The sequence below is a fragment of the Dysidea avara genome, chromosome 8 (genome assembly GCF_963678975.1).
Source record: "Dysidea avara chromosome 8, odDysAvar1.4, whole genome shotgun sequence".
NCBI lineage: Eukaryota > Metazoa > Porifera > Demospongiae > Dictyoceratida > Dysideidae > Dysidea > Dysidea avara.
Window position 1 is genome coordinate 16,035,308 of NC_089279.1, and position 13,857 is coordinate 16,049,164.

The 13,857-nt window shown below is 38.5% G+C and overlaps 1 protein-coding gene across 1 annotated transcript in view; it reads right to left on the reverse strand.

The window, feature by feature from the left end:
• Window positions 1-13,857, reverse strand: part of LOC136264793 (uncharacterized) — a 306,221-nt gene that overhangs the window by 33,513 nt on the left and 258,851 nt on the right. The window contains exon 65 of the mRNA XM_066059562.1: window positions 4,967-5,148. Coding sequence (XP_065915634.1) covers window positions 4,967-5,148 — 182 coding nt within the window. The remainder of the gene's footprint in view (window positions 1-4,966; window positions 5,149-13,857) is intronic.

Below are 13,857 nucleotides of genomic sequence, written 5' to 3' on the forward strand. Positions count from 1 at the left end.
AGTAGAGAGTTCAGCTACAAACAAATCTCCCTGTAGAGACATCAGCTAGAAGAAGTTACCTTGTAGAGAGTTCAGCTTCAAACAAATCATCCTGTAGAAAGATCAGCTAGAAGAGGTCACCTTGTAGAGAGTTCAGTTACAAAGAAACCACCATGTAGAGAGCTCAGCTACAAACTAGTGACCTTGTAGAGTCATCAGCTAGAAGAAGTTACCTTGTAGAGAGTTCAGCTACAAAGAAGCCATTCTTTAAAGAGCTCAGCTGCAAACAAATCACCAGTACAGAATTCAGCTACATATAAATCACCCTGTAGAAAGATGAGCTAGAAAAAGTTACCTTGTAGAGAGTTCAGTTACAAAGAAATCACCATGTAGAGAATTCAGCTACAAACTAGTGACCCTGTAAAGACATCAGCTAGAAGAAGTTACCTTGAGAGAGTTCAGCTACAAAGAAACCATTATTTAAAGAGCTCAGCTGCAAACAAATCACCTATACAGAATTCAGCTATAAACAAATCACCATGTAGAGAGATCAGCTAGAAGAAGTTATCTTGTAGATAGTTCAGCTACAAGCAAATCAACCTGTAGAGAGATCATCTAGAAGAAGTTACCTTGTAGAGATTTCAGCTACAAAGAAACCACCAAGTAGAGAGTTCAGCTGTAAAGAAACCATTATTTAAAGAGCTCAGCTGCAAACAAATCACCTGTACATAATTCAGCTACAAACAAATCACCCTGTAGAGAGGTCAGCTAGAAGAAATTACATTGTACATAGTTCAGCTACAAACAAATCACACTGTAGAAAGATCAGTTAGAAGAATTTACTTTGTAGAGAGTTCAGCTACAAAGAAACCATTTTGTAAACAGCTCAGCTGCAAACAAATCACCAGTACAGAATTCAGCTACAAACAAATCACCCTGTAGAGAGATCAGCTAGAAGAAGTTACCTTGTAGATCGTTCAGCTACAAACAAATCACCCTGTAGAGAGATCAGCTAGAAGAAGTTACCTTATAGAGATTTCAGCTACAAAGAAACCACCAAGTAGAGAGTTCAGCTCCAAAGAAATCACCCTGTAGAAAATTCAGCCACAAACAAATTGCCCTGTAGAAAGATCAGTTAGAAGTTACCTATTAGAGAGTTCAGCTACGAAACCATTCTGTAAAGAGCTCAGCTGCAAACAAATCACCCTGTAGAGAGATCAGCTAGAAGAAATTACTTTGTAGAGAGTTCAGCTACAAAGAAACCACCATGTAGAGAGTTCAGCTACAAAGAAACCACCATGTAGAGAGTTCAGCTGCAAAGAAATCACCCTGTATAAAATTCTGCCACAAACAAATTGCCCTGTAGAAAGATCAGTTAGCAGAAGTTACCTTGTAGATAGTTCAGCTACAAACAGATCTCCCTGTAGAGAGATCAGCTAGAAGAAATTACCTTGTAGAGAGTTCAGCTACAAAGAAACCACCATGTAGAGAGTTCAGCTACAAAGAAACCACCATGTAGAGAGTTCAGCTGCAAAGAAATCACCCTGTAGAAAATGCAGCCACAAACAAATTGCCCTGTAGAAAGATCAGTTAGAAGAAGTTATCTTTTAGAGAGTTCAGCTACAAAGAAACCACCCTGTAGAGAGATCAGCTAGAAGAAGTTACCTTGTAGATCGTTCAGCTACAAACAAATCACCCTGTAGAGAGATCAGCTAGAAGAAGTTACCTTGTAGAGAGTTCAGCTACAAAGAAACCACCCTGTAGAGAGATCAGCTAGAAGAAGTTACCTTGTAGATCGTTCAGCTACAAACAAATCACCCTGTAGAGAGATCAGCAAGAAGAAGTTACCTTGTAGAGAGTTCAGCTACAAAGAAACCACCATGTAGAGAGTTCAGCTGCAAAGAAATCACCCTGTATAAAATTCTGCCACAAACAAATTGTCCTGTAGAAAGATCAGTTAGAAGAAGTTACCTTGTAGAGAGCTCAGCTGCAAACAAATCACCTGTACAGAATTCAGCTACGAACAAATCACCCTGTAGAGAGATCAGCTAGAAGAAGTTACCTTGTACATAGTTCAGCTACAAACAAATCTCCCTGTAGAGAGATCAGCTAGAAGAAATTACTTTGTAGAGACTTCAGCTACAAACAAACCATTCTGTAAAGAGCTCAGCTGCAAACAAATCACCTGTACAGAATTCAGCTACAAACAAATCATCCTGTAGAGAGATCAGCTAGAAGAAATTACCTTGTAGATAGTTCAGCTACAAACAAATCACCCTGTAGAAAGATCAGTTAGAAGAAGTTACTTTGTAGAGAGTTCAGCTACAAAGAAACCATTTTGTAAAGAGCTCAGCTGCAAACAAATCACCTGTACAGAATTCAGCTACAAACAAATCACCCTGTAGAGAGATCAGCTAGAAGAAATTACCTTGTAGATAGTTCAGCTACAAACAAATCACCCTGTAGAAAGATCAGTTGGAAGAAGTTACTTTGTAGAGAGTTCAGCTACAAACAAATCTCCCTGTAGAGAGATCAGCTAGAAGAAATTACCTTGTAGAGAGTTCAGTTACAAACAAACCATTCTGTAAAGAGCTCAGCTGCAAACAAATCACCTGTACAGAATTCAGCTACAAACAAATCATCCTGTAGAGAGATCAGCTAGAAGAAATTACCTTGTAGATAGTTCAGCTACAAACAAATCACCCTGTAGAAAGATCAGTTAGAAGAAGTTACTTTGTAGAGAGTTCAGCTACAAAGAAACCATTTTGTAAAGAGCTCAGCTGCAAACAAATCACCTGTACAGAATTCAGCTACGAACAAATCACCCTGTAGAGAGATCAGCTAAAAGAAGTTACCTTGTAGATAGTTCAGCTACAAACAAATCTCCCTGTAGAGAGATCAGCTAGAAGAAATTACCTTGTAGAGAGTTCAGCTGCAAAGAAATCACCACTGCCCAAATTTCAAGGCAATAGCTCTTTCCAATCTGAAGTTATCAATTGTCAAAGTTGGCAAATTGGATGTGTGTGGAAGGCCCCTTTTCGCAAATCCGGTCACATATGTATTATATATATAATTTGTACATTTACTGATAAAATATTTAAAGTACTTCATCTTTTCTTCTTCCTGTAGTAAAGAAAAAAAACATAGGTTAAAAAAGTCCCAAAGCTGGCCATAGGCCGGCTTTGGGGTATACAAATACAAAAAGAAATGAAATCTAATCCAAAACAGCCAAGCTGTAAAAAAAGTGTGCGGCCCTCAGAAAGGCTATGGTGAAAAAAGATGTGAAATCCAAGGTGGCGGCCAAGAAATGGCTGTGATGGTAGGTTAATGGTAAAAATTTTAATAACGACAATTCAGGTGAATTTTTGTGCCGCTTCACAAAATTTACCTGAATTGTCATTATTAAAATTTTTACCATTAACCTACCATCACAGCCATTTCTTGGCCGCCACCTTGGATTTCACATCTTTTTTCACCATAGCCTTTCTGAGGGCCGCACACTTTTTTTACAGCTTGGCTGTTTTGGATTAGATAGAGATTTCTGGAGTAATAAGGTTTTGTTCTATTTAAAGCTTACCTTGACATGTATCTATAAATACTCCATTACTCATTCATCACTACCAAAATTAATTTGAAGGTTTGCTGTTATCTTAGTTCCTTTCACTTTGTATATCACGATTCTAATAAATTCAGGCAGTTACTCGTGTGTGTGTGTAACAGTTAAGTACAGCAGAAAGAGCTTGTAGGCTTGTAGCTTTGTAGCAATTGTGTAGTGAAAGGTAGTAGAAAGTAGTTTAATAGCTTAGATAGGTTGTTTTATCGTGGATGAAGTTTCGTGCGCGATCACTGTTGCAGTCTGAGCTATCATAACTAGCTAGTTGTGTTCTTGGCAGAGTGGCTACAAGATGAAGAGCGTATGTTATAGCTATTGTGTGAATTGGCTTACTTGAAGAATTGACCTGGTCTGGTCCGGGTTTTCTAAACCTCCAAAATTATTTCAGAAAGCGCTTATGCTGCTGAAAGAGCGGGATGCTCATAATTTCAAGTGTTGCAGGTGGAATCTCAAGGCTGCTGAGTTGTCACTTCGACTTTTGCCAATGCCTGGACTGCAATCGACGAAGAGATTTGTTACCTAATTAATCAATTATCAATGACAAGGGTCACACAAAAGGCATGACAGACTGATACTCGACGGCTTGTTCCTCTGAACACACTGACTCAGCCAGACGGCGAGATCAGCGAGTGATTGGATAGTACTTGAGTGGAAATTGTATTACTTCATCCTGTAGTCGAGATTAAGCTCCAGAGAACTGAAAGGGCCTGTTCATTCAAACAACTTCCAGCCCGGATGAACAAAATGCGGACCATCGTTGCTGACTGAGACAGGTCATAGATCTGAGCGCCACTGCTACTACAATCAAAGGTATGTAAGCTATGCACGCTACTACGGGCCTATGTGCTTCCAATTTTGGCACAGTACCTACTTTAATAAGCTGTACAGGAACTTAATAGCTAGTTCACAAGTTACACTGTGACTAGCTGTGCTACAACAAAAAACTAAACAAACCACCATTTAAAAATTGCTAATTTAAAAAAGAAGTAGGGATCTATGCAATAAAAAGTAGTGAATCAAGACATGAATGATGGTATTACAGCATAGTTTGATGGGAAAGTCCTTGCTATAATTTTGCTCATTGCCAAAGTAGGGACTTTCTCACCGAGCTATGCTGTAATACCACCATTCATCTCTTGTTTCATTACTTTTTATTGCATAGATCCCTACTTCATTTTTAAATTAGCAACTTTTTAAAATACTAGTATATATATACCCCCATACATAATAACACACTCATACAAAATTAAAAGTTAATTAACCTGTTTAGAGGCCAGGTCAAAATTCTGGAAAGGAACTGAAATTTTATACTAGCATCAATCTACTGCAATTTGTATTTGTTTGCATCACATTTCTTAATATTCATTCACTTACAATATCCATCAGAACTACAGAAAGCCAATCATATTTAGTAACATCTTCACTTTCATGACTAAGAAATTTGATCAGATGAGTCTTCTCAGTAATCCGGCGTGCATCAGTAGGTTTAGCAGTCCTATCACATGTTGCTTCTCCAATAATTCCTCCATTGGTCTTTAGATAATCATTGTATTTCTCTAAAATTATTACAGAATATGCAGTGGTTAGGTAAAATAAATATGCGAAAATGAAAAATTTTGGATTGCGAATATCTATTTCTACAAATGAAAATTTTAGGAATTTTATGAGATTATAGCAAAAAAAGTAACAAGAGAGACCATCATCTGACACGAACTTATCAATGCTAGTTTATTATATTGGATAAAGTAAGATTACTTAAATTTGTGTATCAGATGATGGTCTTCCTTGTTTAAGCACTTCCTATTGCAATGATCCCTACTAGCTTGCAATAATTTTTCCTTATACCTATTCTATAAAATTTTGTAAGATAATTCATCATTAGTGAGCACCAAATCAAAGAAAAGAATAGGATCAAGACATGTGAGCTATAGATGCACAACAAAACATGTGCCTCGTACTACAGTGATTGTATTTTCAGAATTTTCAATATTTCAGTATCATAGCTTCAACAATTTTCAGGCCTTAAATATACTGTTGTGGCTTTGTTATTACCTTGGCATGACTTACTACATACAGGTATATTTCAGAGCCCTACATCTGCATTTCTTTGCTAGTTGAATCCCCAGCTTTTGCATGAATGTGCTATTATGCTAAGTGAAGTGTTTATTTTGCGAGACTAATGCACTTGTTAAATTTACTAATGGTTTTGCTTGTTCTTTACAACACATTTAAAAGAGGAAAACCCCATCTAAATTCCAGTCAAAACCAAAGATAAAAGTGCAGCTATTCAAGTGATGAACTGTTAACTGAGGTGGATCATATCATTTCAAATGGCACTAGAGCTGGGCAGTATTGAAAAAAGCAAATGGTATACTTTCTGTAAAAAAATATCACAGTGTTACTAAATATCACGGTAAAATGATGAAGTTTTTGGATGAAAATGAAGTTATTGTTAATTGTCAACATGGTTTTAGTAAAAAGAAACCTTGTTTTATTTACCAATCTTTTGCCAACCCTTGAGGATCAGACTATTGCAGTTGATCATGGTCATGGAGTTGATGTCACCTACCTTGATTCAGTAAGGCATTTAACTCAGTGCCACATCGAAAACTCCTTCAGAAGTTGGCTAGTTATGGATTTAGTGGTAAGCTGCTTTCTTGGCTTAAAGGCTACCTCTCAGATTGCTACCAGAGAATTGTTCCTCTTTGTGCTGTGACAAGTGGTGTTCCCCAGGGGTCTATCCTGGGGCCACTACTATTCACATTATGTACTAGTATTTCAAAAAATTGTAAATTTAAAAATGAAGTAGGAATCTATACAACAAAAAATAGTGAAATAAGAGATGAATGATAGTATTACTGCATAGCTTAGTGGGAAAGTCCCTACTTTAGCACATTAGCTCAATGCCAAAGTACCCACTGAGCTATGCTGTAATACCATCATTCATCTCTTGTTTCACTACTTTTTGTTGCATAGATCCCTACTTCATTTTTAATTTACAATTTTTTAAAATACTACAGTGTAATTTGTTTAGATTTTTTGTTGTAGCACAGCTAGCTACAATGTAACTTGTGACTGTTCTATTAGAATATTATACATGACTGTTGTATTAAGTGACCGTTGTATTAGAGTATATCTCTCAAGTCAGCCAAGAGGTGTGCAGCTAGCTAGTCCAATAGCTAAGGGGTGTGGTCATCTTGTTTACTGTTAAGTAAACAGCTAGATTGGCAAGAGGTGCGGTCTCCATACTCTATTGCTATTAGTCTACCTAGATCTTTAGTTGATGGGTGTGGCCACGAACCTATTGCGAACGGGATCCCAATCACGAACTTGCACATATCTAGTCTATAGTAGCGCCAGGACTGAAGCGCTTCTGAAATCCAGTTCTGAAATAATTCTGTGTCATCTATATATGTTGCTGAAAGAAAGTGTTGATACAGAAAATTAATGCCTCAATATGGTTTCGTTGGATGAAGAAGACAAGCAGCCTGATTGAAGATAAAAGAAAAGACAAGGTACAGATGGCTTATACTCGTTGGAACCTCAAAAGGCACATCTCACTGGTGAGTTTGTTATTGTGGCGTAAAATGGTGGCTGTGTGCTGCTTCGTTTGACCTCCAGCCTTGCAACTGTGGTCAGTGAGACAGGCAGTGATACTAAAATTTGAGTTTTGGCAAATTTTTTTAAAATTCTATATCCGGCCACCTGTAAGTATTTAATGCTGTTTTATATATTATTTGAACTAGTACTATTCTGTAAAAGTGATTTTAGTCACTTAAAATGTCTCTAGAATGATTTTTAAAGGCGGAATTTTGGGCGGCGTGCAAAATTATCAGGGCGATCCCTACTTAAACAGCACTACTGTATCGTTTGATTAACAACATATCAAACATTGTTTATATTGATCTGAGCTTTGATTCTAAAGTCTATACAGTTATCAAGACATTTGAAGATTCCCACAAGCTATACAGGCAGACCTTGACAGTATTCAAAACTGGTGTCATATACAGTTGTTATGACTAAACCTACTGAAATGTACAGTTATGCATAAGGCATTCTCAAATTGTTACTGAATACATTTTGTGTGACAATTCTGGAGAACATGTTGGGCTGACTGAAGTCAACCATGAGAAAAATCTAAGGGTCTGGATTACTAGTGACCTTAAATCATCTCTGCATTGTTCTAAGGCAGCAGCATCTGCTATAAATATTGTGCATCTATTTTGGAGCACCAGTCTTTGAATTTTATCAAGGCCAATGTGCTGACCTCATAGAGATTTGAATGGGTATTATGATAGAGACCCTACAAAGCTCTTTACTCTAACTGATAATACCAACGCCAGAGGCCATCACATGAAACTTTCAAAATTTACACCAGACTGAACGATCGATCCAACTTTTTTACCTAACGTGTCATTATTAGCTGGAATAATTCACCTCAGGAAGTAGTTTCGGTCCATTCCATTGCTTCCTTCAAGTTGAAGTTAGATAACTACAGGATATGGATATAAACAAAGGTATACAGCCTAACTCTGTATAATTATATATTTGCAATTGTACTGTATTTGCATATCCATAAATTAATAATAAAAAAATCATAATAACAACCCAGTGGTATTAAAGTAAGTGTATTTTCTGGTGTTTGAACGCAGAGAATTAGCAAGAAAATAAGCTCCCACATGAGTACGGTAGTAGTGTCACGTGATGTATAGTATATAAGGTGGTTTGTCATTCTAGGACACGTGTGTGAACAAGTTGGCTGTGTTACCACAATCAAAGATGGTGGAAGAAAAAAAAATTGATCTTGAATTAGTCAAAACCGGCAAGAAGCGGATGAGAAGCTAACTACATCAATCACCGAAGTGAAGCGAGAGGTGGCTTCTGAACAACTGGCTTAAGAGAGAGCAGCACAGGAACTATAATGCAAGATTGGAGGACCCTCATATCAGGCGTATCAGTTCAGGAAGAAAGGAAATGAAATGCAATATAACCTTAACCTAGGAGTAGTAGATACAATTGCATCTGCAAAGATGGAGCTAGAGAGGATAGCACCTTCCGACCCTGTGGAAAAGGCTTCACTGACAGTGGCGACAGAATACTTGAATGAAGATGCGTCTGCTCTTAAAATACGACAGAATCACATAAAACTGGTGGATTGCTCCAGATTCAGTTAGGGAATGGTCTGCCATTATCAGAGTGATCCCCTCGCAGATAGTAAGGACAATGAAAAACAGCTCCACAGGTCCGAGCAGGAGGCTGAGCACAAATTCAAGGAGTATAAGGAGGTCAAAAACACCACTGAGATGATGGAAGAAGAGTTTGTGATGGTTACAGAAGACAATCATACGACCCTGGAGGCTACTGAGATCCTCAGTGGAATTCTCCTGGGCCCAGCTCAAGAGTAGTTCTATTGCCTACACCACCCCAGCTGTTGATGTCCTGACACCCCACAGGCAAAGTAGGCCAAGAGTTCTGGGGCCATATTGGATCATTATAACAATATTACACTTGCTATTCCAAACCAAGACTCACACATTTTCAATTGTTGCAGTAAATTGCTAGTAGCACTGACTTTGCCATTGTAAATAAAGAGGCCCTTGTAAAATTCTTGTATGTAGATCCCATTGTTAGAATGATGTGTACCGCGCATGGGCTCCAGACGGAACTGAAAGATAAGGCTAATCAGTTGTTGCAGTATCTGACCAAAGTCGTGTTGACTATTTGTGTTGGTACAACAAACAATAAGAAGACAACAGTGTTAGACAGAAAGTGTGCTATGTGATAGTTGAGGTCAAACATCTAAAAGGCCTAGATGATAACACAGTAGCTTAAATACTGGGATACTTTGTAAGGAGCAAGGGAATCCTCCAAAAAACAACCAAGTGATAAAGAAATGGGGGTAGCTTTACTGTTTAATGAGTACAATGGAATTGTAGAAATGAGAATTTTCTTGTTTGCTTTTGCCAATAATGAAGGAAATTTTGGGTCGCAAGCCTCAATGCTTCCTCCCAATAGAGTAGCTCACAATGCATTATTGAGATCAGGACTACTAGAATTACTATTTACACTTTGTACAGATGTCCTCCCTCAGTTGAAAATTTCCCCACCATTTCAGCTTGAGGCAATTCATCCCGTAAACCTCTCTTTTGATGTGACTTAAAATTTTTGAAGAAAAGCAACACCTTTCTCAAATAATGAAAAAGCAGACAAAAAACAAGACGAAGAAGACCAAATAAAGATACAATAATATGAACTCACAGAATGGATTATGGACAGGAACACTGGTTGTACAAATGTATAATACTTTTCTTTATTAATCATCACAGAAAATTGGGGCTAAAACAAATGGTTTAAATGCTAACAAACCAAATAAATTTTAAAGCAATGAATATTCAAATATTCAAATGTATGTACTTGATTCACATATGCTTACATTTCCATAGGATAAAAACTACCACATTTGTGCTTGTCTGTTACAACTCTTATAGGCCCCAAGATTTTAAAAGAAAATAACAATGTAGCATTATGGGTAGAAACAAATTCTGCTACAGCCACTGCCGTGTAGTGGTTATGGCCCTAATAAAATTCTTGACCATCCTTGAACAATTAGAGTATCTCAAGCCACACAACAGTGCCTGATTTATTAATTCCATTGTATGATCTTAGGGTTAGGGTCATTGTCCAAATTTACATATGGTGCAGTCAGCTTATCCTCATGACAGCAGCAGTTCCCTTCCTGTAGTAACTATGCCCAGCACAGCAAAGGTATTAAAATACCCATTGTAAAAGTATGGCTACAAGGTACTGAGTATGCAGAACACACTGACTGTGGATATTGCCAAACCCCCTCCACTGCTGGACATGAAGAAACCTCAAATTCACGGTAAGATGAAAGTACCATTTGGTAGGAGGTGGTGCTGATTGTCATTTCTACAGGAAGAGATGGAGTACCTCTGGAGATTTAAGTCTGTTAAGAGTGATGGAAAGGCTTCTGTTCATGCACCAGGAGAATTTCGTGAACTATGTCTGTCTAGAGATCAGTAATGGATAGGAGAGGCTTTACTTGTGTCCAAGAATAAGATCGGAGACTGTGCCGAGTCTACTTCGTAGTGGTACCCATCTCCTCCAAAAATGAATGACAGACAAATTCCCCAGTCAGATGCCTATGTGACACATAGGCTGGCCAGTAAGGAAATAGCAGGTGGTGTTGAAGTGCCAAAAGCATAAATAGGCACATTAACGTGGGTGAGCAAAATTGGGCTATAGCCATAATTCATTTACATAACAAAATGAAAGGTCATTATAAAAGACTGTAAGAAGGGTACTGGATTCTATCAATTATCGCCTTTTGACAACGGAGGAGTTAAAGTGCAACCACCAACATTGTAAGAGGACTTACCAGGGGTGGGATGGGGGGTAACCTTTTTCTTTTATACATCACATGATGTTTACTATTGCAATGTACATAATGCGATCTCTCAGTTGGCAGTACAGAGGGGCGCATTGTTTCCTGCCATTCTTACCCAGCAGAGCGCAAGTGATGTTTCTGTGGTAGTGTCTTTGAGGATTCGGACCTTGGGAAATAACTCCACAGTACTCCGTAATACAATTATGAGCAACACACTGAGGAGTGGCTAAAGAGACAGCTTTTGTATTATGGTGACTGCCAACAGTACTGGTAAGAATGGTTTATACAATGCTTTAACTATGTAATCCTTTCTACAGTGGAGGGCTGGTTCAATGGCTAACAGGACAACAATCATATACATTTATGCAACCAATGCTAATGGACTAAATTGGGAGTGCTAGGTACAATCACTGTTTGACTGTTGAGAAAAACTACTAATCAATCCTTTTTGTTGCAGTTGGTTTTTGAAGGTGTATACCAAGGACATCTTTAAATGCTTACCTGAGATTCTTGCCACTTGTACATCAGTTTTAGGTAGAATATTGAAATAGACTTTACTAAGAAGGTGTACCAGAAGTTACAGGTAAAGGCTGCTGGGACTGCTTCTTGGTGCACCAGTGTTGGAAATGAGAAAGGAAAAGTGCCTATACCTGTCTTAATAGAGTCTAAAGGATTGGAGGGCCTTCGACCAATGGCATTGGGATTGATTTCAAAGTTCTTCTCAAGAAATAATACAAATATTCATGCTATTCATTCTCAGATATGAGAGAATCAGACAGAATCTCCCTGTGTTATTGTATACTGACAGAGACTACTGTCAGTCTAGCAATAGGTCTTGGTGTGCTAACCTGTTTGCAGAGCAGGGGAACCTGTAGGTAAATTAGGACAGCCTTTAATTTTTTATGATGTGTGCATAATCTACAGATACTGCTAGATATATGGCATTTCATGTGAAGGCTGGCTCATGGTTGTACCTCAGAATCACATCCCCTCTTTGGGAAATTCATTTGAGAGAATATTGTGTGGGATTTAGAGGATTATGAGTAATTTGAACAGTATTTGACTTAATACACAGTTGTGTTGCAGTCGCCTCTGTGATGCTAAGAGAGGATGCTTACAACAGCAGGGTGTAAGAAAGCCTTCCATGGGTACCATAGAGAAAGCAATCACAAAGGAGGAACTAAGTCAACACTGCAAGTGCAAGACCAGAGGAAAAGAATTGACCATTCATGCAGCTGCTACACATGGGACTTGCACTAACTCTCTTGGTGTGCCTGTCTTTAGTGAGAAGATGACCATTATCTGGAAGGAAGAAAAGAAACATGTCTTGTGCATTCAAGATCCTTCCACAGTGAATTTGTACACTATGACAAGCTACATTAAGAATGGTGGAGTGCAGCTGCCAGTGTATCGCTGTGCACATGGTAAAATCATTTCATCTCCACTTGCTTAGGTTAGTCTTTGTTGTTGTTAAGGTCTTAGGATAAGGTTAGTCTTTGTTGTTGTTGTTGCAGCCTCTACTGGATGCAAGTTGCTTCCACACCACCATGCTCCAACCCACTACAATGACATGGAATCCTTTGGGGTGGTATATCTGCTTTGACAAACTGGAAGCAAGTTGGAATCTACTGAGGATATTGATGACACAGACAAGGATGACCAAGACGAAGATAAAGCCTTTGACTTCTCAATGGATGAAGGCTTTATTGATAGCAGTGCAGAAACTTTACCCTTTTATGAAGACTTTGTTACTCTAAATGTGCAAGCTTTTGAGGAGAAATGTGCAAGCTTTTGAGGAAGAAGAGGAAGAGCAAGAAGAAGAGGACATTGATGAGGACGAAGTTTGTTAACTTTCCTTTGTATGTATGTACCTATTCTTCTTTTTGTAAACCAGGAAACTGATTCCAGCGGTTCCACTTCAGACAGCAGAGGAATTCCTGGCTATGAGGAAGTGTCACACTTGGCTGAGATGCTAGTTAACCTTACAGGATTAGCTGTGTCACCTGCTCAAGCTGATAGCATTCAGTCTCTTTATGAGGCCTTGAGGGTTAGAAAATATTCGACACAGGTAAAATGACATGTATAATGTAAATTTTCCTTGCAAAGACTACACTATTTCATATGCAGGTGGCCATAGAACAATTGTGTCAAAGTGGAAGCTGATTCTAAATGATTATGAGGCCCTATGTACATTGTGGAGTATTTGGGCACCTAGTGTTGACCCACCCCCAAAAGAGAAGACAGTATCCTTTTAGTCAGCTTGTGGTGAGCAGTGCTGAAGTCGCAAGTGCTACTGCTGAGTCTAATGAATTGTCCATGTGTTCAAGATATTGATAATGGTATTGCTGTACCAGTAGAATGTGTAAAAGATTCTCAAAGCATAGATGAGGTTTGGGGTACCCTTGAGTTACTTAACACCTATGCTTCTGGAAGTGGGAGGCTGAAATCTCTCCTACCTTGATCAAACCAAATTTCAGACGTGCAAGGCTAACTTAAGCAAAACATAAAGTTTTGGCATGAGACCATGCATGCCCCTTCTCCTATCCTTGACTGCATAGAGAATGGCTACCACTTACCACTGAAGTTTGTCCCCGCATCCTATTGCCAGCAGAACCATAAATCAGTAGAGTTACACAGTGATTTTGTGTGCAGAGTTTGGTTTTAAACCGCTGTGTGATGAAAGTGCACAGAAAGCCTGAACTGTGTAGCCCTTTGTCAATTTTGGTCCTTAACCTGAGGTAGTTTTTGCATGCTCTAAGTTTCAAGTACAAAAACTTGCACATAGCAGCACTAATGTTTGAGCAGGGTGAGTACCTCTTTAAATTTGACCTCAAGTCTGTGTACCATCTTTGGCCTG